The following is a 26,485-nucleotide window of genomic DNA, read 5'->3' as shown; positions in this document are numbered from 1 at the left end:
TACTTTGTAGCCTTGATGTCAGAGAAAGTGATGATGATGCCTCTAAGAATGTCACAGTATGATTTTCCAAAGTCTGTTCTTAGAGCCAGGAAGCAAAAAGGAAAATAGCTCATAGTCAATCACCTTTGGAACAAAGTTTTGACTTGACCATCCAGAGCCAGATGATCCCCTTCTTACCGTAACTCCTTTCAGAGGATTCTTCTCTAATCTCCATGAGAAAAAGGTCAGTCTGGCTTTCCCTCTATCAACACCTCTCTGTATATTTTAGCCAATAAAAATTCTACCCTGCTACCAGTAGTTGAACCAGTAGCAAACACTGAATGGCCATTCTCTCCCAGTGATGGAAAAAGTAGTCCAGTATTTGTTCAGCTTTAAATTTCATCTGTGCCTCAAAGTGTTAAGTAAAAAAATCTAGATGAAAACACAAATTTTAATAGCGTTGATACTTTTTACTATTTAGTATTGTATACTTCTAATTGGATCTTCTACAATAGGCATGTGTTACATTAGAAAAATTAATGACAAAATTAATCTCAAAAAAGTAACCTAAAATATAGCATTAATACCAATGACATGAATTTAATGTTATCCAGGGGACAAGTGATTCACATAAGATTATTAAACACTAAAATCTGACCTTGAATCTCTCCTATCAATAACAGACCAATTACAATTTGGGGCAAGCTCCAAGGTGTTTGGTGAAGAAGGTTAGAATTTGCTTCCAAGCATCTACCTGGGCCTTAGAATGAGCCCTGGGCTCCCCACCCCAGATCACAGGTTTGTCCAATAATTTGTGTAGGGAAGCTGGGCACATGGGAAAGTAAGGAGGCTCAATGTAATGCCCAGTCCCAGGGTAAGAGATGATCTGGGGTTTTTCCTTTCCATGGGCCTGTAACCGTTCAGAGGCTATCTGGGCGTATAACTCACTCCTCCAGTTATGGTCATCCTGACCAACAATGAAGAGGATGGGCCCCTGGGCCTTCTCTATTGGAATCATGCAGGGGTTCTCACATCCCCCTACAATATCATTCCTTATATCCACAATGTCCAGGAGGCCTGAAAAAGCTACCTTCATTCTCCTTAGGTCATGGCCCAGTGGTGGAATGCTATTCTCCTTGTAGTATATGGCTTTGTTTCCATTGAAGCCAGATCCATTGATGGAAACTGTAGCTGAGATGTTCTTCAAAAATGAGGCCATGGAGAGACAAATATCAGCCCCTAAAGAAATGCCCAGAAGTCCAATGCCAGGGCCCTTTACCTGTAAGAAAAGAAGGGACAAGAGTCAAAAGTCAAGAACCTACCCAACAGAAAAATGTTTTTCTAAATGTGACTAGAGATGCTGCTAGCTTTAATTTGTGAATTGGCCACAAGAGACTCAACCTCAGCTGACAGAGTTTCTTCCCATGTAGAGACTATCGTGCTGGACACACGGCAAACAAATCTTAAACTCACTGGCAAATTTGGGAATTGGTTGCAAACTTCCAGAGAGTCATCCACTAGAGAATGCTGAGTCATTGGAGCCTGTCAATTTCAGAGCTTCATTCAGGTTGAATTAAAGCATCAATGTTCCTGGGCATCTGTGTGGAACCAAATTCTGTTCCAAGAAGGGAGTCTTTCATCAGACCCCATCTAAATATATATTGACAAATGATTAACTTTATAGAAACAAAGTAAAACTTCAGAGTCCAACTGAGTGGTTCTAAGCTTATGAAATGGGTGGACAAGTTTTGATCAAAATCTGAGAACATACTCTGCTATCAGAATAAAGATTAAAAAGCATGCAAAGCTAAAAATTTAGAAACTCCACTTGCAAAAGAAATTTTAATATTACTACATAATTCCCTAAAATAAAATATCACATGAATTTTACAGTGAATTCTGCAATATTAATCCATCTGACAAAGAAAGTGGAGTAGAAGAAATCTCTGAAAGAAGAATAGAGCAGCATCAATGCACTTGGCACAGGTGAGTGCAAAGTGACACCCTCTCTGGAGGTAGTTCTAGAGAGAATGATAAAGGACATTAGGAGAACCTGGGTGTGTTGAAGCATGTAGCACAGGGCTTCTTCAAAGTAGTCCAGGTGTATGGTGTCGAATTTCTTGGGAAGATCTTCAAAGTCACAATAAGCTAGAGCCAATGTGGCAAAGCCATGGCCAGCCAGAAGGCTGGCCCGATATTCCAACAGGGCTCCTCCAACACCAAAGATGTCAATGATCCCTGGGAAAGGTCCTGGTCCTAGAGAAGGTAATATTATAGAGAGAAGGTATTATATAATTTAAAGAAATTGCTTTCCTTTTAGAGAGCTTTTTAAAGTATTTAGTGGGTTCCCGTGAATCAAAGAAAACGGCTTCCTGAGTCGTTATTGACAAGGGATACAAGTTCCAAGTTATCTCCAAGGTTCTAAGAATCTTTAGTTGTAAGGGAGGGTAACAAAGTCTAATGACTGCATCATTGAAGGAGGAATTTCACCTTTTAGACAGTGTTGAATTGCAGTGTTCTGTTACAGGATTGGACACAGAGTTAAGAATCAAAACAAAGCTTTATACTGTGTTGCACCAACCCCTGGCGTTATTTTTGGTTCAGATGTCTACTTAGAGGAAAGAAAAAGAAATACCAGGCGAGGCTTCAGGTGAGGAAGGCAGTGAAGTCTCAAAAGTGATCTCTGGTAGAGAGGAACATGAAAAAGTGGGTAAGGGGCCCAGTGTACCCAGGACACTACAGAAGGGAGACATGGCAATAGATTCCTTGACCGTCATCATTTAGTGTAAAAGCGATCAGCTGATGCCTGTAGAAATCTGTAGCGTAGTTATTAATAGCAAAGTGAACCTACCGATCCCATCCAGTCTTTTTTTTTTTTTAATCTGCATAATAACTATCCACCTCATTGGGAATAATATAGAGATTAAATGAGATAATGCAAGCAAAACTCGTAGCATAGTGCGGAACATATCAAAAGCCTCCAATGTGGCTGTCAGGTCTCTGATTTAGTCAACATCCGCTTCTTCTGACCGTGCTCCCAAGCCAAACTCCCTGGGAGGCGGTATCAGAAACCAAGGCAGCCCAGGGAACATGCTGTCGAGGTCCCAGCACCCCAGCCTTACCCGGCGGCAGGAAGAGCGTGGCGCGCACCCGGCCCGCGCGCACGGGCTCGCGCCGCACCCCGGGCGCCAGGAAGTCGCGCTCGTGCACCGTGCGGCCCAGGAGCCGCTGGGCGTCAGGGTCGTGGCCATCGAGCACCTCCAGCTCCACGGCGAAGGGCGTCTGCACGTCCCGCTTCAGAAACCGCCAAAAAGGCTTCTCGGGTTCCAGAGCCCAGAGGAGCCCCATGGGCTCGAGCCCCGCGAAGCTGCCGCCCAGCGCGGGCGCGCGCTCCAGGTCCAGCTGGCCGTGGGCGTCGGCGCAGTAGCGCGCGTGGGCTCGGAAGAGCGCGTCCTTCTCGTCGCGCAGGGACGCGCGCAGCGTGACCGGCTGTCCCGGGGCCAGGCCGCACACGGCGATGCGCACCGGCTCGTCCCAGCGGCAGCGGCCCGCGGGCTCCAGCGTCACTGTCACCGCCATCCCCGGCGCGCTGTCGCGGTGCCGACTCGTCTGAGGTAAAAGCGCTAGGTCGTTCTCTAGGCCCGGGGCGGGGCGTACCGGGATGTCCTGCTGTCCGGCTGTGGCACCCAACCCGCCCGCGTATACGCCTCTTCTCAAACCTCTCCCTCGTGGGAGTGAAACTTGTTGGGTATGGATTCGTGGTGAAACCAGAGCTGAATGACTTTAGGCAGAATATCAAGAATTCCAGCCTCTCCATGGAAAAGGAAAACCTTTTCTTTTTCTAACTTTTAATGAGTTATACACACACAAAAAGTGCATAAATTCTAAGTGTGTATTTTAATGAATTTCACAACCCGAACATACTTGGGGTAACCAAGCACAAGGATCCAGAAACATCATAACTTCCCCAGAAGCCACCTTCATTTCTGCTCCAGTCACTTTCCCTTCCCCAAGGTGCCCTATCCGAGTCCAACAAAACGGGCTAGTTTTTCCCAACTCTGCATTTTATGGTGATGAATCTTTCAGTGTGCCTTTTTTAGTGTCTGCTTTCGCTCAACATTCATTACGTTTGTGAGATTCATCGTTTTGTTGGGTGTAGTTGTAGATTGTTCATTATCACTGCCAAATACTATTTCATTTTGTGATCGTAAATGTATTTGACGATTTTATTGCCTATGGACATTTGGTAGTTCTCAGTTTAGGACTCTTAGGAATAGTGCTCTGAGCATTCAGTGAACATGTGTCCATTTTGATGGACATGTATGTGCGTTTCAGTGGAGTGAATACCTAGGAGTGGAATTGCTGTATTATAGAGAATAAGAATGTTCGGCCTTAGTAGATACTAAATGTCAAGCTTTTGAATGTCACGTTAGAAGCAATATAGGTATAATGTTCAGGGATGCCCAGCATTTTATATGTAGTATAGTAATGGCTACTCTTTAGCCATGTCCCACCTGTTATACATACAAAATTTAACAAGTTTATAAAACACTGGGAATATTTTTCAAATATTGGAAAGGAGGAAACTGAGGCTTGGAAAATGTTAAGATGCCAAGGATTAGCCTCTAATAACTGTCAGAACCATGACTTAACTCCAAACGTGGAACTCAACAGTGAGCGGCAGCATTGCAGTGAAATATATTAGAATTCTACCTCTGAGTTCAGCACTGACTAGTTCTGAAGTCTTAAGTAAGTTTATATCTTTTGGGGTTTAAGAGTTCTTGTGTGTAATGTGATGAAAGTCTCCTATATGGAGATAAAAGGTGATAGTGTATGTGAAAGTCTTAGAAGAATATTGAGAAGCAAAATGTCATGTTTGATTTCGTAGAGGCAGAGATTGAGCCCATGCAGTGTTTTGTTTCTCATGAGATATTTGCCATAGGTTTGCATCCTGCTTTTTAAATTCTTTTTAAAGGAAAAAACATATTTACCAAAGCAGATGTAAGCAATGCTGAAATGTTTACAGTGTGAATGATAGAGTCTTCTCTGTTCATTTGCTGCTTTCCCCCAAAGATGAGTACATCCAACTAGATTTTGATTCTGAATGTTTAAAGTATGTACATATATGGGAGTGTGAACACGCTACGGTACTATTCTTTTTGTTGTTGTTTGTTTGCTTTTTTAAATAAAAAAGTTATATACTTTGTACTATTTTCCCACTTCAACCACTTGTTTAAGATAAATTTTGATTTTTAAAATACGAATAGGCATTATTTTTGAAAAAGTTTTGACTTTACAGTAAAATTCAACAGAAAGTATAGAGAATTCCCATATCCCCAGTTTCCCTTCCCACACAATTTTCCCTATTATTAATATTTTGTGTTAGTGTGGCATATTTGTTACAGTGGATGGACCCATATTGATACATTATTATTAACCGAAGTCTGAGTTAGGTCATATAGGCATACCTCCTTTTATTGCTCTTTGCAGGTATTGAGTATTTTACAAATTGAAGGATTGTGGCAACCCTGCATCCAGCAAGTCTATCAACGTTATTTTCTCAACAGTATTATTATTTTTTTTTTTAACATCTTTATTGGAGTATAATTGCTTTACAATGGTGTGTTAGTTTCTGCTTCATAACAAAGTGAATCAGTTATACATATACATATGTTCCCATATCTCTTCCCTCTTGCGTCTCCCTCCCACCCTCCCTATCCCACCCCTCTAGGTGGTCACAAAGCATGGAGCTGATCTCCCTGTGCTATGCGGCTGCTTCCCACTAGCTATCTGTTTTACGTTTGGTAGTGTGTATATGTCCATGCCACTCTCGCACTTTGTCACAGCTTACCCTTCCCCCTCCCCATATCCTCAAGTCCACGCTCTAGTAGGTCTGTGTCTTTATTCTTGTCTTACTCCTAAGCATTATTTTTTAATTAAGGTGTATACATTGTTTTTTTAAGACATAATGCTATTCACATTTAATAGACTACAGTACAGTGTAGACATAGCTTTTATATGCACTGGGAAGCCTAAAAATTTGTGTGATTTGCTTTATTGTAGTGGTCTGAAACCAAACCTGCAATATCTCGGAGATATGCCTGTAAAAATTGACAAATGCATAATGTCATGTATCCATCACTAAAGTATCATACAGAATAATTTCATTGACCTAAAAATTCTGTGTGTTTCACCTGTTCGTCCCCTCCTCCCATCCCCAGGCGACCACTGACATTTTTAGATATTTATTTTGCCAGAACATCATATAGTTGGAGTCATACAGTATGTAGCATTTTCATATTAGCTTCTTTCACTTAGCAGTATGCACCTAAGCCTCTTCCATGTTTTTCTGAAGCCTGATATGTCATTTCTGTTTATTGCTGAGTAACATTCTATTGTATGGATGTATTATACAATAGAGTGATTGTTGGATCATATGCTGAGGCTATGTTTAGCTTTGTTAGAAATAGGTAACTGTCTTCCAAAGTGGCTGTACCATTTTGCATTTTCACCGGCAACAAATGAGAGTTCCTCTTGCTCCATATTCTCTCCAGCATTTAATTTTGTCAGTATTTTAGAGTTCAGTCATTTTAATAGGTATGTAGTCGTATCTCATTGTTAATTTTACTTTGCAGTTCTGTAATGACATATGATGTTGAGCATCTTTTCATATGCTTGTCATCCGTATATCTTCTTTGGTGAGGTATCCGTATCTTTTGCCTATTTTTTAAACATTGAAGAATAATTGACCTACAACATTATGTTAGTGTCAGGCGCACAACGTAGGCACTCAGTATTTCTGTACGTTACAAAATGTACATACGTCTAGTTATCATCTCTCACCATACAGAGTTATTACAATATTATTGACTATATTCCCCATGCTGTACATTTCATCCCTGTGACTCAAGTATTTTGTAATGGAAGTGTGTACCTTAATGTCCCTCACCTCTTTCACTGAACCACCTACCCCCTCCCCCTTGGCAACCACCTGTTTCTTCTCTATATCTGTGAGTCTGTTTCTGTCTTGTTTTGTTTTGTTTTTTAGATTCCACATATAAGTGAAATCATATGGTATTTGTCTTTCTCTGTCTGATATATTTCACTTAGTAAAATACCCTCTAGGTCCATCCATGTATTGTAAGTAGAAGATTTCAATCTTTTTTATGGCTCAGTAATATGTGTGTGTGTGTGTGTGTGTGTGTGTGTATACACATATACATATATACATGCATATATCACATCTTCTTTATCCATTCATCTATTCATGGGCACTTAGGTTGCTTCCATATCTTGTTTATTATAAATCCTGCTACAATGAATATCGGGGTGTATATATCTTTTTGAATTAGTGTTTGTGTTTTCTTTGGAAAAAACACCCAGAAGTGGAATTGCTGGATCATATCGGTGTTCTGTTTTTATTTTTGAGGAACCTCCATACTGTTTTCCAGAGCAGCTGCACTAACTTATATTCCCACCAATGGTACATGAGGATTCACTTTCTCTACATTCAAGCCAGCACTTGTTATTTGTTATCTTTTTGATAATAGCTATTCTGCAAGTGTGAGGTGATATCTCATTGTGGGTTTGATTTTCATTTCCCTGATGGCTAGTGATGTTGAGCATCTTTTTTATGTGCCTGGTGGTATCTGTATGTCTTCTCTGGAAAAATGTCTATGCAAGTCCTCTGCCCATTTTTTTTTAAATCAGGCTGTTTGTTTTTGTCATGTTGCATTGTATGAGTTCTTTGTCTATTTTGGCTGTTAACCCCTTATGAGATATATTGTGTGCAAATATCTTCTCCCATTCAATAGGGTGCCTTTTCATTTTGTTGATGACAAAGGCAATGATAAAGAGCATACTGTCTATGTTTTCTTCCAGGAGTTTTATGGTTTCAGGTCTTATGTTTAAGTCTTTAATCCATTTTGAGTTTATTATTGTATATGGTTTGAGAAAGTAGTCCAGTTTGATTCTTCTTCAGGTAGCTGACCAGTTTTTCCATTACCATTTATTGAATAGGTTGTCTTTTCCCACTGTATATTCTTGCATCCTCTGTCATAGGTAAATTGATCACATAAGCATGAGTTTATTCCTGGGCTCTCTCTTCTGTTTCATTGATCTATGTGTGTATTTTTATGCCAGTACCATCCTGTTTTGATGACTGTAGCTTTGTAGTTTAGTTTAAAATCAGGGAGCATGATACCTCCACCTTTGTTCTACTTGTTCAACATTGCTTTGGCTATTTAGGGTCTTTTGTATTTCCATAAAAAGTTTAGGATTATTTGTTCTAGTTTTGTGAAAAATGCCATTGATATTTTGATAGATTGCAGTGAATCTGTAGATTGTTTTGGGTAGTATGGACATTTTAAGGATATTAATTATTTTTAAAAAGTGCCTGAAACTAACACAACATTGTAAATCAACTGTACTCCAATAAAAATTTTAAAAAATAAAGATATTAATTCTTCCAATCCATGAGCACTGTATGTATTTGTATATATTTTCATCATTTTCAGTTTATTTCCTCAATGTCCTATGGTTTTCAGAGTATAGGTCTTTAATGTCTATGATTAAATTTATTACCATGTATTTTATTCTTTTTGATGCAGTTGTAACTGGGATTGTTTTTACATTTCTCTTGCTGATAGTTTGTTGTTAGTGTATAGAAAAGCAACAGATTTTTTTTAAATTTATTAAATTTATTTATTTTTGGCTGTGTTGGGTCTTCATTGCTGCACATGGGCTTTCTCTAGTTGTGGCGAGCGGGAGCTACTCTTTGTTGCAGTGTGTGGCACGCAGGCTCAGTAGTTGTGGCTCACAGGCTCAGTAGTTGTGGTGCACGGGCTTAGTTGCTCCGCGGCATGTGGGGTCTTCCCAGACCAGGAATCGAACGCATGTCCCCTGCATTGGCAGGCGGATTCTCAACCACTGTGCCACCAGGGAAGCCCAGCAACAGATTTCTGTATATTAATTTTTTAATTTTTTTTTATATTGGAGTATAGTTGATCAACAATGTTGTGTTAGTTTCAGGTGTACAGCAAAGTGATTCAGTTATACGTATACATATATCTATTCTTTTTCAAATTGTTTTCCCATTTAGGTTGTTAAAGAATATTGAGCAGAGTTCCTGTGCTATACAGTAGGTCCTTGTTGGTTATCTATCTATCTATCTATTTATTATTTCTAGCTGCATTGGGTCTTCGTTGCTGCACGTGGGCTTTCTCTAGTTGCGGTGAGCAGGGGCTGCTCTTTGTTGCGGTGCACGGGCTTCTCCTTGCGGTGGCTTCTCTTGTTTCAGAGCACAGACACTAGCCACGGGCTTCAGTAGTTGTGGCACGTGGGCTCAGTAGTTGTGGCTCATGGGCTGTAGAGCGCAGGCTCAGTAGTTGTGGAGCAAGGGCTTAGTTGCTTCGTGGCATGTGGGATCTTCCCTGACCAGGGCTTGAACCCGTGTCCCCTGCATCGGCAGGTGGATTCTTAACCACTGTGCCACCACGGCAGTCCTGGTTATCTCTTTTAAATACAGCAGTGTGTACATGTCAATCCCCAAATTATTTCGTATCTTGAAACTTTTTTTTACTGAATTTAATTATAAGTTCTAATAGTTTTTTTGGTGGCATCTTTACAGTTTTCTGTATATAGTATCATGTCATCTGCAAACAGTGAGTTTTACTTCTTTCTTTCCGGTTTTATTTCTTTTTCTTGTCTGATTGCTTTAACTAGGAATTCCAATACTGTGTTGAATAAAAGTGGAAAGAGTGGGCATCCTTGTCTTGTCTCCTGATCTTAGAAGAAAATCTTTCAGCTTTTGAACATTGAGTATGATGTTGCATTGTACATGAGTATGATGCAGCATTAGCTGCAGCTTGTCATATATGGTTTTTGTTATGCTGAGGTATGTTCCCTCTATACCTACATTGTTGAGAGTTTTTATCATAAATGGATGTTGAGAGAAAAGGTTTTCCTGCATATATTGAGATGATCATGTCATTTTTATTTCAATTTATTAATGTGGGATATCACATTGATTGATTTGTTGATACTGACCTGTCCTTGCATCCCTAGGATAAATCCCACTTGATTGTGGTGTATGATCTTTTTAATGTATCATTGACTTCAGCCTGCTAATATTTTGTTTGGGATATTTACATCTATGTTCATCAGCCATAGTGGCTTGTCATTTTCTTTTTTTTGGTGGTGCCTTTGTCTGGTTTTAACAGGGTGATACTGGCCTGTAGAATGTGTTTGGAAACCTTTACTGTGAACTTTTCAATTTTTTGGAATAGTTTGAGAATGATAGGTGTTAACTTTTGTTTACTATTTGGTAAAATTTTTATTACTGACTCTATTTCATTATTGGTAATCAGTCTGTTTATATATTCTGTTTCTTCCTGATTCAGCCTTGGGAGATTGTATTTCCTAGGAATATATCCAGTTCTTATAGGTTGCCCATTTTATTGGCATATAATTGTAGTTATCTTGTATGATCCTTTGTATCCTTGTTTTTTACCCATTCAGCCTCTGTATGTATTCTGATTGGAGCATTTAGTCCATTTACCTTTTTTTTTTTTTTTTTTTTTTTGCGGTACACGGGCCTCTCACTGTTGTGGCCCCTCCCGTTGCGGAGCACAGGCTCCGGACGCGCAGGCTCAGCGGCCATGGCTCACGGGCCCAGCCGCTCCGCGGCATGTGGGATCTTCCCGGACCGGGGCACGAACCCACGTCCCCTGCATCGGCAGACGGACTCTCAACCACTGCGCCACCAGGGAAGCCCCAGTCCATTTACCTTTAAAGTAATTATTGATAGGTGTGTACTTAACTGCCATTTTGTTAATTGTATTCTGGTTGGTTTTTGTAGTTGTTTTTTGTTTCTTCTTTCTCTCTTCCCTTGTGATTTGATGACTATATTTAGTGTTATGTTTAGATTCCTTTCTTTTGTGTATGTGTGTATCTCTTATAGAATTTTGTTTGTGTGGGCCAGGAGGTTTATTTATAGAAATCTACATATATATGTGATTATTTTAAGTTTCTGATCTCTTAATTTCAGACACATTTTAACCACTCTGCATTTTTACTCTTCCCCACCTCACCCCACTGTTCACTGTTTGTGACATCATATTTTATATCCTTTTGTTTTGTGTGTATCTTAACTACTTATTGTGGATATATTAGGTGATTTGACTACTTTGTCTTTTAACCTTGCTTTATTAGTGGTTGAACTTGTATCTTTACTGTGCCTTTACAAATGACATTTTTTCTTTCATACTTTTAACATTTCTAGTTGTGGCCTATTCTTTTCTACTTAGAGAAGTTTTTTTTAACATTATTTTCTAAAGTAGTTTAGTGGTCTTGAACTTTTATAGTTTTTTCTTGTCTTTAAAACTCTTTATCTCTCCTTCAAATCTGAGTGATGGCCTTGCTGGGTGCTCTTGATTGTAGGTTTTTTCCTTTCATCATTTTAAATATATCATGCTGCTCCCTTCTGGTCTGCATATTTCTGCTGAAAAGTCAGCTGACATTTTTATGGGAGTTCTCTTGTATGTTACTAGCTGCTTTTCCCTTGCTGCTTTTTAGTACTGAATTTTAAAAGTTCTTTATATATTCTAGATACAAGTCACTAACATATGTGATTTGGAAATATTTCTTACCATTCTGTGAGCTGTCTTTTCAATTTTTTAATGGTATCCTTTGATGCATAAAGGTTTTCAATTTTGATGTCCGATTCATTTATTTTTTCTTTTGTTGCTTAGACTTTGATGTCAAACCATTATCTAATCCAAGGTTACAGAGATTTACTTCTATATTTTCTTCTAAGAATTCTGTAGTTTTAGCCCTTACATTTATGTCTTTGATCCATTTTGAGTTAATTTTTGTGTTTGCTGTGAGGTAGGATTGAAATTCATTCTTTACATATGGATATCCTGTTGTGTCAACACAATTTGTTGAAAAGACCATTCTTTCTCCCTTGAATTTTCTTGTCAAAAATCAACTGACTGGGGCTTCCCTGGTGGCGCGGTGGTTGAGAGTCCGCCTGCCGATGCAGGGGGCACGGGTTCGTGCGGTCTGGGAGGATCCCACGTGCCGCGGAGCGGCTGGGCCCGTGGGCCATGGCCGCTGGGCCTGCATGTCCGGAGCCTGTGCTCCGCAGCGGGAGGGGCCACAGCAGTGAGAGGCCCGCGTACCAGAGGGGGGGGGAAAAATCAACTGACTGTAAATGTAAGGATTTATTTCTGGAATCTCATTTCTATTGCATTGATCTTTTTGTCTGTCCATATGTATGTATCACATTGTTTTAATTACTGTTGCTTTCTAGTAAGTTTTAAAAATGGGAATTGTGAGTCTTCCAGTTTTATTCTTTTTTGTCAAGATTATGGGTTTCTTGAGTTTCCATAGGAATTTTAAGATCAACTTACCAGTTTATGCAAAGAAGCCACCTGGAATTTTGATTGAGATTGCATTGAATCTGTAGATCAATTTGCAGAGCATGTTAGCTTGCCAGGTCTGCCAGCCACAGGTAGGGTGGCTGTAACAACAGAAATTTATTTTCTCACAATTTTGGAGGCTAGAAATCAAGATGGAGGTGTCAGCAGTTTCTTTTTTCCTGGGGGCCATGAGGGAAGAGTCTGTTCCAGGGCTCTCTCCTTGGCTTGTGGATGGCCATCTTCTTGTATCTGCACATGGTGTTTTCTCATACATATTTGTATCCTCATCTCCTCTTATTATAAGGACACCAGTCATATTGGACTATGGCCCACACATATGACCTCATTTACCTTAATTACCTCTTTAAAGGCCTTATTTTCAAATACAGTCACATTCTGTGGTACTAGGGATTTGAACTTCAACATATGAATTTTAGGGAGCCACAATTCAGCCCATAATAGGGAGTACTGCCATCTTAACATAGACTAAGTTAACTCAGACTTAATATTACATCTTTTGATCCATGAAATGGGATGTCTTTCCATTTCTTAGGTCTTCATTATTTTTATTCAGCAATGTTTTGTAGTTTTAGGATCTGCTTTTGAGAAAACCCAAACATAAATGCTCTCAGATAAATTTCCTGTATTTTCTTCAAATACTTTTATCCTTTATATTTTGAAGTGATCTTATTAAGTGCAACAAGTTTAGAGTTGCTATATCTTTTTGGTGAATTGAACTTTTAAAAAATCATCATGGTCTCCTTTACCTATAATAATACTTGTTTGCTTTGAGCTCATTTGGACTGATGTTAATACAGCAACACAAGTTTTATTTTTGTTAGTACTTGCCTGATGTGCCTTTTCTGTTTTCCCTTTTTAATTTTTTAAAAAATATTTTTAAGTAGTTGGTATATCTCCAAGTCATGGCCACAGCTAATTTTTAAAAAAATCCAGTCTCACAATCCACTTATATTAACAGGGAAGTTTGATCCATAGATAATTATTGTGATTACTGATATATTCAGATATTTCTACCATTTTATTGTGTACTTTCTCTATGCTTCTTTTGTATTTCTTTCTTGCCCTCTTTTGGATTTGATGAGGTTTTCTTTTTTTTATTGGGTTCTCTTCTATTCATTTGTAAATTAAACATTCTTTTCTCTTAGTAGTTACTTTTGAATTTTTGAAAAGGTAACTGTTATTTTAATGACTACTCTTGAAATGTTAACAGAGTGGACAGTTAGCATCTTTATCTTTCTCTCAAATATGACAAAGACCATAGAATACACTTGTCCCTCAGTATCCAGTTGGTTTCAGGACCCCCAAGGATACCCAACTCTGCAGATGCTCAAGCCCTTACATAAAATGGAATAGTATTTGCATATAACCTATGAATATTCTCTCCCATATAGTTTAAATCATCTCTTGATTATTTATAATACTTAATATAATACAAATAGTTGTAAATACAATGTGAAAGCTATGTAAGTAGTTGCCTGCACATGGCAAATTCAAGGTTAGCTTTTGGGAACTTTCTGGAATTTTTTTTCCCGAATAGTTTTGATCTGCAGTTGGTTGAATCCACAGATGCAGAACTCATGTATTTGGAGGGCTGATTGTACTTTAACTCTGATCACCTTTTCATATTATTGTTGCTTCCTGTTTCTATGTCTTTAGTGTCTGCTTTTATTTTTTATTAATGCCTTCTTTCTTTCATTGATAAGGTTACATTTTTAAAAAATTATTGAGTTGAATGATTAGTTCTTCTGTTTTGTTTTTGTTATATACTAATAAGTTTATTTAGGGCTATACTTTTCCTCTGAACACCAATATGGCTACATGTGTGACGGTTTTATATGCAGTACTGTTGACCCTTGAACACCTCAGGGTTTAGAGGTACCAACCCCCCATGCAGTCAAAAATCTGAGTATAACTTTATGGCTTTCCATCTTTGTCTGTGGTTCTGCATCCACAGATTCAACCAAGAGTGGGTTTATTGAAAAATGCCATGTATAAATGGACCCATGCAGTTCAAACTCTTGATATTCAAGGGTTAACTGTATTTTCATTATTGTTTCATCATAATTTAAAGATAGTTTTTAGCTTCCTTTAGCTCCTTTTTAATCCAAGTTATTTAGAAGCAGCTTTTGTATAAATTGAAATTTTTAACTTTTTCTGAAGTAATTCCCACATTGTAATAAGTATAAGCATAGGAAAGAACTTAAAATGCAAATCAGAAGTCTTCTTTTCCTCCCCTCGTCTGTCACAAAGCCTCATGTTCTTTGAGCAACCTCTTTTAACTATCTCTATTTTCTGTTTTCACTTCTTTTTATGGTTACCTCCAGTATATTAGACACTATGCCTCTTTCTCTGTTTCATTCATTCATTCATTTATGGTTGCATTGGGTCTTTGTTGCTGTGCACGGGCTTTCTCTGGTTGCGGAGAGAGGGGGCTACTCTTCGTTGCGGTGTGCAAGCTTCTCATTGGGTGGCTTCTCTTGTTGTGGAGCATGGGCTCTAGGTGCGCGGGTTTCAGTATTGTGGCACGCGAGCTCACTAGTTGTGGCTTGTGGGCTCTAGAGCGCAGGCCCAGTAGTTGTGGCGCGCGGGCTTAGTTGCTCTACGGCATGTGGGATCTTCCTGGACCAGGGCTCAAACCTGTGTTCCTTGCATTGGCAGGGGGGTTCTTAACCACTGTGCCACCAGGGAAGCCCTCTTTCTCTATTTCTTAATTTTTGCATTTTAGAATTGTTCACTGTCTCATGAACATTCTACTTACTCTTTCTTCTTCCTCCCAGTTTTTGATAAATGTATTAGTATTTTGGGCTTTTCTTTTGGTTTCATTTATAATTTTAAATAATATATTTAAGTCTTTATTTCTTGTTTCATCACCTTTCAATTAAATCTGTGACTTTAGAAGATAGAGGTATTAGCAACCCCTGTGTTTTCCCAAGTGTTTAAACTTCCACTTTTCATCTCTCCCAGAAAGGTGTTAATGCTCCAAGTGGATTGTAACTTTTTGTTTATTTCGATTTCCTTGTGTAGTATTTAGAGAATAAAGTCTGGATCATTTCTACTATTGAGACTTTGTTGAATTTTTTAATGTTTTATACATTGTCAACTTCTATAAATATTCCAGTAGTATTTGAAAAGAATATGTATCATCTGTTGCGAGCAAAGTTTCCTACTCTCTTTCTTGCTCTATCTTATCTAATCAAATTTATTATTTATGTAGTTCATATTATAGAGATTTACTTATTGCTTACCTTACATCTGTCAGTTTCTGAGAGTTTAAATATGTATATGATTATTGTAGAACTTTAAGTTTCTTATCGTATTTCTAAAGTGTTTGCTTTATGTATTTAAAACTATATTGTTAGATATATAAATGTCTGTGACTATTCTGACGTCTTGCTGGATTGCATATTTTATGAGTATGTGACTACCAGGAATAAAGACTATATTTCCCTACCTCCCTTGCAGCTTGATGTGGTCATGTAACAAAGTTCTGACCAATAGCATAGAGGCAGAAGTAGAATGTGAAAGTTTGGGAAAGTATTCTCAAGGGAGATAGCGCGCCCTTCCCCTGCCCCTTTCTTCTTCCTGCTGGCTGGAATCGTACATGATAGCTGGAGCTGGAGCAGCTAGCTTTCCTTATACCATGATGTGGAAGCTACTTAGTAAGGACAGCAGAGCTTGGGTGCCTGACACGGTAGAAAATAATCCTTGCCCTGTGCCCCTTACCTGCAATTTTTGTGAAGGAGAAATTAATTCTAACTTGTTTAACCCACTTTTGGGGGGATTTTCTGTCACTAACCAACCATCTCTAGCCTTAATGCTGTTCCTAAATTCTGTTGTGATAGTTGGGCTTTGTATCCCAGCAAGTCTCATAAGACTAAGGAAACTGGACTAACTTAGAAAGGGGGTTCAGATGCTAGGCAGCCAAAGAAAAGATAAATTATCCACTTCATTATGATTGGTGCAAGGAGTTTGGGGTGAACTACAGAGTTAGAGGGAACAGTTCTTTAAAAAGATCACCCTCACTTTTGACACCAATAGTAAGTTTGGGTGAGGCAAGGGTTCCCAAAACTACCCACAGTTTCAATAATTTTCCTAGAAGGACTCACAGAACACAATGAAAGCTACCATATCCCTGGTTATGACTTACTACAAGAAAAGATACATATGAAAATCAGCCAAGGGAAGATGTGTACAGGGCAGAGTCCAGGCATGTTCCTAACATGGAGCTTATGTTGTTTTCTCTTGTGAGGTCAAGACGTGTTACTCTCCTGGCCTTGATGTGCAGTAATTTGCACAACCAGGAGGTTCACCTGAACCCCACTGTTCAGTTGTATTGGGGCTCCATTATGTAGGCATGATTGATTGATCCACATGATTGTCCACATGGTTGATCTCAGTCTTCAGTCTGCCGGTGGACTGACACCCAAAGCCTCTGGTCTAAATCACACTATTGGTCTTTCTGGTGTGGCCAGTCCCTACCCTAAGGTGTGGGCAGCCCCCACCCTAAATCATCCAGTGTGACCCAAGGCCCCCGAGCAAAGATACTGCTTTCAGGCATTCCAGAAGCCTAGAGATCACCTTCTAGTAGCCAAGGGTAATGACCAGCCCTCTTGTTTGGTAGTGTTAATTCTTCAGTACACAATTGGACTTTTTTTTTTTGCGGTACGCGGGCCTCTCACTGTTGCGGCCTCTCCCGTTGTGGAGCACAGGCTCTAGACGCGCAGGCTCAGCGGCCATGGCTCACGGGCCCAGCCGCTCCGCGGCATGTGGCATCTTCCCGGACCAGGGCACGAACCCGTGTCCCCTGCATCGACAGGCGGACTCTCAACCACTGCGCCACCAGGGAAGCCCCCCACAATTGGACATTTTTAACGGCTTTCTCTTCATTTCTGTATAGAGCCTTTTAATCTGAAGCCAGAAGTTGTCTACATATACTCAGCCTCATCTTATGTGACCACATGCCTCCTGAGTGCATAATGACTTTATACTGTGGCTTTGTTTTCTCTTTTTCTGAATTCTTAAATCTAAGTAAACTTGGTGCTGGGTGAAGCCTCTTCTGTTTTGTAAATTTGTTAATCCAAAACCAAGACCATTGCTGCTAGTAGAGCAGAGTATGTGTTACAATCTTCTATGCCTTAATTTTTTCTCACACATTTCCCACCTCTTGCTTCAGCAAATTGTGAGAGATTTTAAGTCTTCCTTCCGAATCCCTAATTTGGCTATTAGTCGTGTCCATTTTGTTTTTCAGCTCATCTACTGAATTGTGTGTCTCAGCAATCATATTTGTAATTTCCAATAAATTCTTTTTCTCTGATTTTTAAAACTTGCAACTTTTTCTTGTTTTCTGCTAAAATATTCTCAAATATCATATCTGAGGATGTCAGTGAGAGTTTTTTCTAAGTTGTATATGGTTTCCTGGATAATCTGTGTTTATTCTTGGGTCAGTGGTTCTATTTGCTCAATGTGGTCCTTATGGTTCATGCTGTTGGTTTTTCCTCATGGTCCATTTATATTCACAAATGAAGGGTTAGACTCACTGATTTACGTAGCTTGCATGTTTCTTCTGCAGTTGTAGAAGTTTTTTGCCCCAGCAGCCTTCTCCTGAATGGGAAGTGACTGTAGCTTCTATATAAATGTGTGGGGTATGTGAATGTCACTATCAGGCTTAATTTCAGGTCACTGAACATGCTGACTCACTGGGGACAACCTCTCTGTCCTATTAAAAAAGGAGGACTTTATTCCTTTCTCCTTAAACCGGAGATATTTATTTAGTATAGTCCCCTCCCTGGTCAGAGCTGCCTTTTCTCCTGTCCACCTCCCCCACCCCCATCCCCTGTCTACTGTGGAGATTTTAAGCCTATATACTTACCAGTAGAAAGCTTCCCTAACCAGATTCTTCACATTTTATTGAGTGTGGTCTCAAGTATTACCTGGGGCTAAGTGTCCCAGGGGCCTGTAGCTCAGTTAGGATGTGTTTGCAGAAGAGTCTGACTGGTTCCCAATGCCACAACCATCCTGCATACACTTTTAAATTAATTAACACTACCAGTTTATTTCTCTTTCCTGGAAAACAGGATAATATTTCCCAGCCTCCACTGTAGTTCGGTAGGTTTAGATGACTAAGTTCTACCAGTGGGGTGAGGGCAAAAATGATACCCCCTGGGCTGGTCATAAAACATGATTCCCTATATTCTTTCCTTTCCATGCTAATTTTGGAAGCCACTGCAGATGTTCCAGTTGGCAAAGCTACATCATAGAAAAAAGCCTGGATCCATAAGTCAAGGCTTAAATAAGAGCTAGTGAAGACTGGTGCCTAACTTGCTTCAAAATGTGAGGAGAGTGACAAAACTTGGGTGCAACCGAGGTGTCCTTCAGTAGGTGAATGGATAAACAAGCTTCGGTACTTCCAGACAGTGGAATATTATTCGGGAATAAAAAGAAAATGAGCTATCAAGCTATGAAAAGACATGGAGGAGCCTTAAATGCATATTACTAAGTGAAAGACACCAATCTAAAAAGGCTGCATTCTGTATGATTCCAACTCTGTGACACTCTGGAAAAGGTAAAACAAACATGGAGACAGTAAAAAGATCAGTGGTTGCCAGAGGTTGGAGGGAGGGAGGGTTGAATAGGTGAAACACAGAGGATTTTTAGGGCAGTGAAACAATTTTGTATGGTACAATAAGGGTAGATTCATGTTACGATACATTTGTCCAAACCCATAGAATGTACACCACCAAGAGGTAACCCTAATGTAAACTAGGGACTTTGGGTAATAATAATGGGTCAATGTAGCATCATCGGTTGTAATAAATGTAGCATTCTGGTGTGGGATGTTGATGGTGAAGGAGGTTGTGCATATGTGGGGGAAGGGGGTCTATGGGAAATATCTGTCCTTCTTCTCAATTTAGTGTGAACCTAAACATGCTCAAAAAAATAAAGCCTTTAAAAATATAAGGAAATTTATTTGATAGAAAGTCAGGAATAGGTCTGGCTTCATATTTGATTGATCCGATCGCTCAATGATGACACCAAGAATGATTTCCTTCTGTCCGCTCTGACAATCACAGTGCCACATGGTGACTGGTGGAATAACTGGGGCTTCCTGCATCTTCGTTCATGTTTAATGGGAGGGAGAAAATCCAGAATTCCAAGTATGTCACCTAAATTACATACTTTCCCCTGGATGGAATGTTGAGATTGACTTAAACCCAACGGGGATGACCATCATTGCCCTTGCCATCAGGGTGGAGTTAGCTTTCCCTGATGCCCAAAGCTGCAGAGGATGGCCAGTTCCTGAATGAAAATCCGGAAGTCTTATACCAGGAGGAGGGGTAATGTTTGCTGGGTAAGCACTTGACAACATCCCTGAGAGCAGTGGAGGAGACCCATTACGGTATTGGTGGCTTTCTAGAAGTTAGAACAAGAAAGGAATTTTTTTGAATTTACAGAAGGAAAATATGGGACTAATAATAATAATAATAATTAATAATATATAAATAACATATTTAAATAATAATAATATGGGACAAATAATAAAATAATAAATATATTATTTAAATAATAAATTAATAATAAATAATAAATATATTATTTAAATAATAATAATATGGGACTAATAATAATATTTAAATAATAAATATATTATTTAAATAATAAATAAGTAACTAATAATATGGGACTAATAATAATAAATAATAAATGAAAAAAACATGTTAGGAAACATGAAGAAATTAAGCACACAGTATTTCACAGCAAGATGAAAATTCTCCCTCAGTTTATCTTCAGTTCTCAAAGTCAAGTGGGGATGAGAGACACTGTGGAAACAATTCAGGTGAAGGGTTCAGCGGATGCCACCCCAAAATATGTCACTTTGGCATACTGACCAGAGCTAAAGGCACTTGAAAAACAGCAGGCGCAAGAAGGGCACTTATCCCCCGTTTTTTCCTTGAAAGCGGAAGAGGAGACTCCCTTGTGAGCGGTGCCTCCCTATACGGGAGGAAAGTTCAGTCTTATCACCAGAAATAGGAGTCAAGGCTGAGAGAATTCTGCACATGACTGTCACGATAATTTCTCTTCCTTTACTTTCCCCGTATTTTTTACTTTTCCACAGTTTGCACTCTCTTCAAACTACTGTATAAATACTTCGGTTTTTCCACTTCCTCGGTCTTCATTTCCTTGTTGAGACCTTGATGTTCATGTAAAAAAAAACAACTTAGTATTCTTTTCTCTTATTAATCTGTCTTGTGTCAATTTTATTCTCAAGCCTACTCAGAAACTCCAAAAGAGTATAGGTAAAAAATTTTCCTCCCCTACACAGGTGAGATAAGGTAAAACCACATGCATTCCTAGTAGAAATTTTGTTGATATTCGAAGAATAACAGGTATTGAAATAGAGCACAAACAAAGGGATACTGTTGAGGTAACAGATGATGTCAAGGGGGTCTGATTAGCTAGATGTGGTCCAGTCAGTGGCTGGATGAAGAAGCCTGAAGAGCACTGTCCTCTCCTAAAATGAGGTTTGATTAGTTTTTACCCCTGGGGCTTCTCCAGATCCAAACTGATGTCCATGCAGAATTGGTGTCCAAGTACTGTTCAGAATGAAACCTCTTTTAGGAAAAGGAACAGTCCTCCTCCCTCCCTACAGCTTCTAGGTTTAACTAGAAAGTATCAAGAAATTTTGAGATCCTATAAAGTGTGTAAGATAGAAAGGGTCCACTCTTCCCATAAGGCATTGCAGTAGAATCCTTCACTATTGCAATAGTGTCCATGTGGGTACTTCACACCATATACTTTTTTTAAAGTACAGTGGCAACTATATCACCCTTTTTCTTACCAATCTTTAAGGTCTCCCTTTGCCTGTACAATTAAACACAGTTAAGACTGTCTATCACACAGCATTCTCCTCCTTTTGTAGTGTTTGCACACTGCTATTTTATGTGTACCCTATGCTCTAACATGGACAACTATACTTGAACGCACTTGAGTTTTCCACCACTGAGCCTGTTATTTTGACTTCCTAAAATGTCTTCTGTATATAAGGAAAAACCTACAGTTCTCCTCCTGTGTCTTTCTTTTCTATGTGTCTCCTTTACTACTCACACAGAACACTGCACTTTGACACTGCTGGTTACCACACGTGTGGAGGTTTTTATCTCCACACCAGGCAGATCTCTGAGACAACCATCTGGATGTCCTACAATTTAATTCAGTCCTAACACTATCTACCTGGAGATGGTGTCAGTTCCCTGAGGTTAAAGGCTCAGTCCCACAAAACTGCTCTCACCCCTCCTCAGCTGCCAACTGCAAGTAATAGGTCCCCAGGGTACCCACAACTTCTGTGTGATTTGGCAAGAAATCCGAGGTTTCCACAACCCCCTCCTCCTCAGGTTCAACTAATTTGCTAGAGCAGCTCGCAGAACTCAGGGAAACCCTTACATCAACTACCTTATTAAAGGAAATCACAAAGGATATAAAGGAACAGCCAGATAAAGAGACGTGTGGGGCGAGGTCTGAGAAGGTCCCGACTACAGGAACTTCTGTCCCTGTGGAGTTGGGGTGCATCACCCTGCCTGTGTGGTAGTGTTTGCCAACCTGGAAGCTCTCCAAACCCCATACTATTGGGATTTTCTGGCGGCTTCCTCACATAGGCATGATCAATTATTAACTCAGTTTCTGGCCCTGCTCTCCTCTGGAGAATGGGGCAAGACGGCTGAAAATTCCAAGCTTCTAATCATGGATTGGTCTTTCTGGTTACCAGTCCCCATCCAGGAGCCATCCAGGAGCCCACCCAGAAGTTGCCTCGATAGAACAAAAGATGCTACTAGTGCTTTTATCAGTTAGGAATTTACAAGGGTTTAGGAGCTCTGTGCTGGAAGTTGGGAGAAAGGTACAGGCAGAGACCGGTACACATATTTCTTATCATTTCCACCTTCCGTCATCAAGTCCATCTTGCAAAACCTGACACACATATATTCACACACATACACATAGTTTAAATGGCAAATAACACGGTAATATAATGTTGCCAACATATATTAGAATTATCTACCTCTGAAATACATAATGAAATGCTGCTCTAGGTCATGAAGAAACAGGTGAACATTCTAAAGGAATGGGAAATGTAGATTAAAAGGAATACAAATATTTTCCCAATAAGAGAGGGAAATATTCAACCTCACTAACAACAACAAAGCACAACAATATGAGATTCTCTTTTCAACCTATAAAGTTTATAAAATTATAAAAATTAGACACGCGCACACCTATACACACACATCACACCAGTATTGACAACATGGCTGTGTCTCATACAGTGTCTTTGATGGTGTACTTGATTGTTTCTGGTATGCATAGGAAAGGATCATAATACTGTTCAGAAGTTTGACCCAGTAATTTCCTTTCAAAGAATCTCTCTTAAAGAAATAATCAGTGATACACAAAGACTTATACATGTATATGTCCCTTCACCATAGGAACGGACTTTATAAAGAAAAACTATCAACAATGTCAAGGGCTAACAATAGGGGATTGATTAAATGAAGGGTTGTAGCACCAATCAATGGAATACATATCACTGTTTTTAAAAAGTCATGTATTTGAAGAATATAATAACATGGTAAGAAAAACATCATACAATACTGAGGTAAAACGGATGTACACTTAATTGAGTAAAAACTCAATACACACAACAAGCCTAGAGGAAAATGGAAGTATTCTAAAATGTTAAGTGTGCTAGTTTCTAGTGAATGGATTATATGCAACTCCTTTTCTAGTGAATAATTTTCTCTATTTTCCAAGTTTTCTATGAATTTTTATTACTCTAGATTTGAGAAAAAGAGATCCTATCAGTTAAGACCCATATCAAAAGCCACTATCACTCTGAATTCTTTTCTAATCTTCACATCATAGTATGTAGTTTCACTCTCCCCTCCAGAACACGTGCCTACGGTGTCTCTATTTCCCCTTTTCTTAGATCCTGCTACTCAAGAGAATTTAAAGAGGAAATCATCTTTCTGTCTTTTGAAATACATGGTCTACAATTTAACTTCATCATTAATTGGCCCCCAAATTTCTGCTGCTTCTGCCTTTTATCACTCATGATCAGCATCTAGAGAAGACTGACACTCCAGCTTGATAGATGGCGCGATTCCTTCAAGTGTCACGGAAGACGCTGTTTACAGAAAGTAGCAGAAAGAGAGATACAAAGAGAGGAAAGAGGAAGAGGAGGGCAAATCACATACACATTGTTAACAATCAAGGGAAGGAGTGTAGGCATTTTGAGTTGCCTGTCAGCTCCCGCAAAACCATACTACTATGTCAAGGGTTTAAACACGGTTCCAGATCTACTCTTTCAACATCAGTGCCCTGAAATACCCCTACCCTCGCACTGCAAGTCCAGGAACTCCCCTGAGAACTTAGGCAGGAGAAAGACAAGCCACTTCCTTTGCCTGTGGCTGGGGCTGCTGCCCTGCACAGGGCATGGATGGGCTCAAGAGAGAAGAAACTTGATGTGGGGAGCCGGGGCCCCAGCTCTAGAGGTACCATGCAGGTACTGAGTCTCAGTTTCCTCATCTGTAAAATGAAGATGACACCTGCCTCACAATGGTATAGAAGAAAAAAACAGCTGGCAAAACAAAAAGAGTTCTGTACTGTTTTTGAATTTTGAGAAAAAACACCTGTCAGGAATTGCTTTACTGAAAAAGAAAGTTGAGGAACTGGAATACCATATCACAAATTAAGGTGTTTTTTATTTTAAACACATTAAGCTTTAGAAAAGTTCAGTAAGTTTAATATGGAACTATTTATATCAAGTGGTACAAAACTGAATAATTTATTTGCACGTTAACCATTATTAAAGTCACTTATGAAATTCATCTAAATGTTTTACCAGCTTTCAAAATAACTGGTTCACAAAGGTCCATATGTGAAGATACAAAAATAACTTAAAATACACTTGCATGAGGAGAATGCTTACTCATTCAAGGAGAAGATATCAAAGAACTAAAACCATACTTGCTTTGAAAATTTTTAGTAATTTTTTTTTCATCTAAGTAGTTCTATAACTAGTATAGTAATTTACAGCTAAGATGTTCACTTCCATTCTTAAATTAGAAACTCAGATCTGATAGTATTTTTGATATTTTATATGCTTTTCTTCCACAGTAGGTAATCATTTATTTATAAATTAATTATTAAACAAAATCAATAATAAATTATTCAAATAATAACTAAGCACCAATTGTGTACCAGGTGTTACTCTTTTCCTTTCAGAGCTAAAGCCTTGTCAGTTGTGTGTTGTTAGACACTAAAGGGCATGCTTTCTCCATCTGTTGTGTTTTCTGTAGAATCACTCTCCTTCCAAACAACTGAAAAAGTATGTAATTTATAAATATCTTGAAAATTTCTTGGTACATTCACTTTAACACTGAAGTAATTATTAAAAAGAAAAAAACTACACATATACACTAATTGTGGCAGCTGTCCCTGGGATAAACGATTACCGCATTCCTGGGATTGTCGCCTTTTCCCCACCCAAGTGTTTGTGGAAGAAAGTCTGGAGCTGCTGCCAAGCATCCACCTGGGCCCTGGCATGAGCCCTGGGCTCCCCTCCCCAGATGACAGGACTGCCCACCAAGGTGTGCAGGGAAGCCCAGCACATGGGGAAGTAAGGAGGCTCAATGTAGTGTCCCGCCCCTGGGTAACAGATGATCTGGGGCTTCGCCTTACTATGGGCCTGCAAGCGTTTAGAGGCCTCATTAGCATAGAATTCACTCTTCCAGTTGTGGTCATCCTGACCCACAAGGAACAGGAAGGCACACTCAGCCCTTTCCACAGGAATGAAGCTCTTCTGATCAGGTCCTTCCAAAGGGCTGTTCAGGACATCCAAAATGTCTGTTAGGCCATCTTTGGTCACCTTGAGTCGACTTCGGCTGACACCCACAGGCGGCAGTGTCTCACCCTTGTAGTGTAAGGTTCCGCCGACACTGGCCACAGAGCCATTGATTATGACAGCCGCGGTGATGCCCTTCAGGAACGAGGCCATGGAGAGGCAGAGTTCGCCTCCTTTGGAAATCCCAAGCAGCCCTACCCCTGGGCCCTTTACCTGAGAAAAGGCCAAAGGGAAAAGGAGAATGAGTCCATGAACAGTGCAGTGTGGCGAGTAGCGCCTGGACTTGAGAGTCGGTTAGAACTGAGCGTGGATCTGGGCTCTCTCACTTATCAGGGTTTGCAGCCTTGGGATACTGACTTATCCTTCCTCTCTACCTTGCTTTCCACAATTTCTCCATCACCATTCCTGGTGTCTTCAACCATGTGGATGACAACTAAATACTTTGGCCTCTCAGTTCCTTGACCTCCAAACCTCCCATTATCTTTTTCTCTCCCCGACCTCAGACACACACTCCCATTGTCATAACCTAAGTCAAGTCATCAATAAGTACATCATCTCCAAAACATCAGCTTCAAGCATTCTACTCTCTAATCACCAACTTATTTACCTCCAGTTTAGCAATTCTCGTACTGCCCACTCCCACCTCTTTGAGACCCTGACTACCATTTTTTCCCTATCAGTACCTCTCATTTTCTCACTTCTCACCTCATCCGGCTTAGATTTCAAGCTTCACTGTTATTATCGCTCCCCTGCAAACACTCCTAACTCCCTTAATACCTCTCTCCCTTTGGTCCTACTCGCCTAGAAAAGTGCTCACCTCAGTTAGCACCTGTTATTCACTTCCTCCAGGCCTGCATTTGTGCAAATGAACACTGCTGGAGAAAAAAATACATGCTTGTTGGGCTTCCCTCGTGGTGCAGTGGTTAAGAATCCACCTGCCAATGCAGGGGGCACGGGTTCGAGCCCTGGTCCAGGAAGATCCCACATGCCGCGGAGCAGCTAAGCCCGTGCGCCACAACTACTGAGCCCGTGTGCCTAGAGCCCGTGCACCTCAACAAGAGAAGCCACCGCAACGAGAAGCCTGCACACCGCAACGGAGTAGCCCCACTTGCCACAACTAGAGAAAGCCTGCACGCAGCAACAAAGACCCAACACAGCCAAAAATTAATTT

At 39.8% G+C, this 26,485-nt stretch overlaps 3 protein-coding genes across 5 annotated transcripts in view; 1 reads left to right on the top strand and 2 right to left on the bottom strand.

The window, feature by feature from the left end:
* Positions 1-441: 441 nt before the first annotated feature.
* Positions 442-3,571, bottom strand: ACOT4 (acyl-CoA thioesterase 4). Its single transcript, XM_029237568.1, has 3 exons — positions 3,102-3,571; positions 2,033-2,235; positions 442-1,258 (listed from the first exon to the last, which is right to left on the bottom strand). Exons 1-3 carry the CDS (start codon positions 3,556-3,558, stop codon positions 668-670), a joined length of 1,251 nt encoding a protein of 416 aa, XP_029093401.1. The 5' UTR covers positions 3,559-3,571; the 3' UTR covers positions 442-667.
* HEATR4 (HEAT repeat containing 4) overlaps positions 1,917-26,485 on the top strand; it is a 77,444-nt gene continuing 52,875 nt past the window's right edge. For 2 of the 3 annotated variants that reach the window (XM_029237565.1, XM_029237564.1), the window contains exon 1: positions 1,917-1,965. In XM_029237565.1, the coding sequence (XP_029093398.1) occupies positions 1,951-1,965 (15 nt within the window). In that variant the 5' untranslated portion in view covers positions 1,917-1,950. Of the gene's footprint in view, positions 1,966-3,515; positions 3,594-26,485 lie in introns of those variants that run through there. The other variant, XM_029237562.1, reaches the window with a different exon arrangement.
* Positions 24,553-26,485, bottom strand: part of LOC114904110 (acyl-coenzyme A thioesterase 1-like) — a 9,313-nt gene continuing 7,380 nt past the window's right edge. Inside the window, exon 3 of the mRNA XM_029237567.1 lies at positions 24,553-25,527. Coding sequence (XP_029093400.1) covers positions 24,922-25,527 — 606 coding nt within the window. The 3' untranslated portion in view covers positions 24,553-24,921. The remainder of the gene's footprint in view (positions 25,528-26,485) is intronic.

This window comes from Monodon monoceros, unplaced genomic scaffold (assembly GCF_005190385.1).
Source record: "Monodon monoceros isolate NGI ecotype Baffin Bay Population unplaced genomic scaffold, NGI_Narwhal_1 Super_Scaffold_21, whole genome shotgun sequence".
In the NCBI taxonomy this organism is placed as follows: Eukaryota; Metazoa; Chordata; class Mammalia; order Artiodactyla; family Monodontidae; genus Monodon; species Monodon monoceros.
The sequence above is the reverse complement of the archived record's forward strand: the minus strand, read 5'-3'. Positions and strand labels throughout refer to the sequence as shown.

Excerpts from the sequence above, each read along its gene's own strand:
- ACOT4 (XM_029237568.1), bottom strand. The coding sequence starts at position 3,558 with ATGGCGGTGACAGTGACGCTGGAGCCCGCGGGCCGCTGCCGCTGGGAC. Across the intron at positions 2,236-3,101 it reads CACGCTCTTCCTGCCGCCGG|GACCAGGACCTTTCCCAGGG; the intron begins GTAAGGCTGGGG and ends TACCTTCTCTAG. Across the intron at positions 1,259-2,032 it reads ACATGCTTCAACACACCCAG|GTAAAGGGCCCTGGCATTGG; the intron begins GTTCTCCTAATG and ends CTTTTCTTACAG.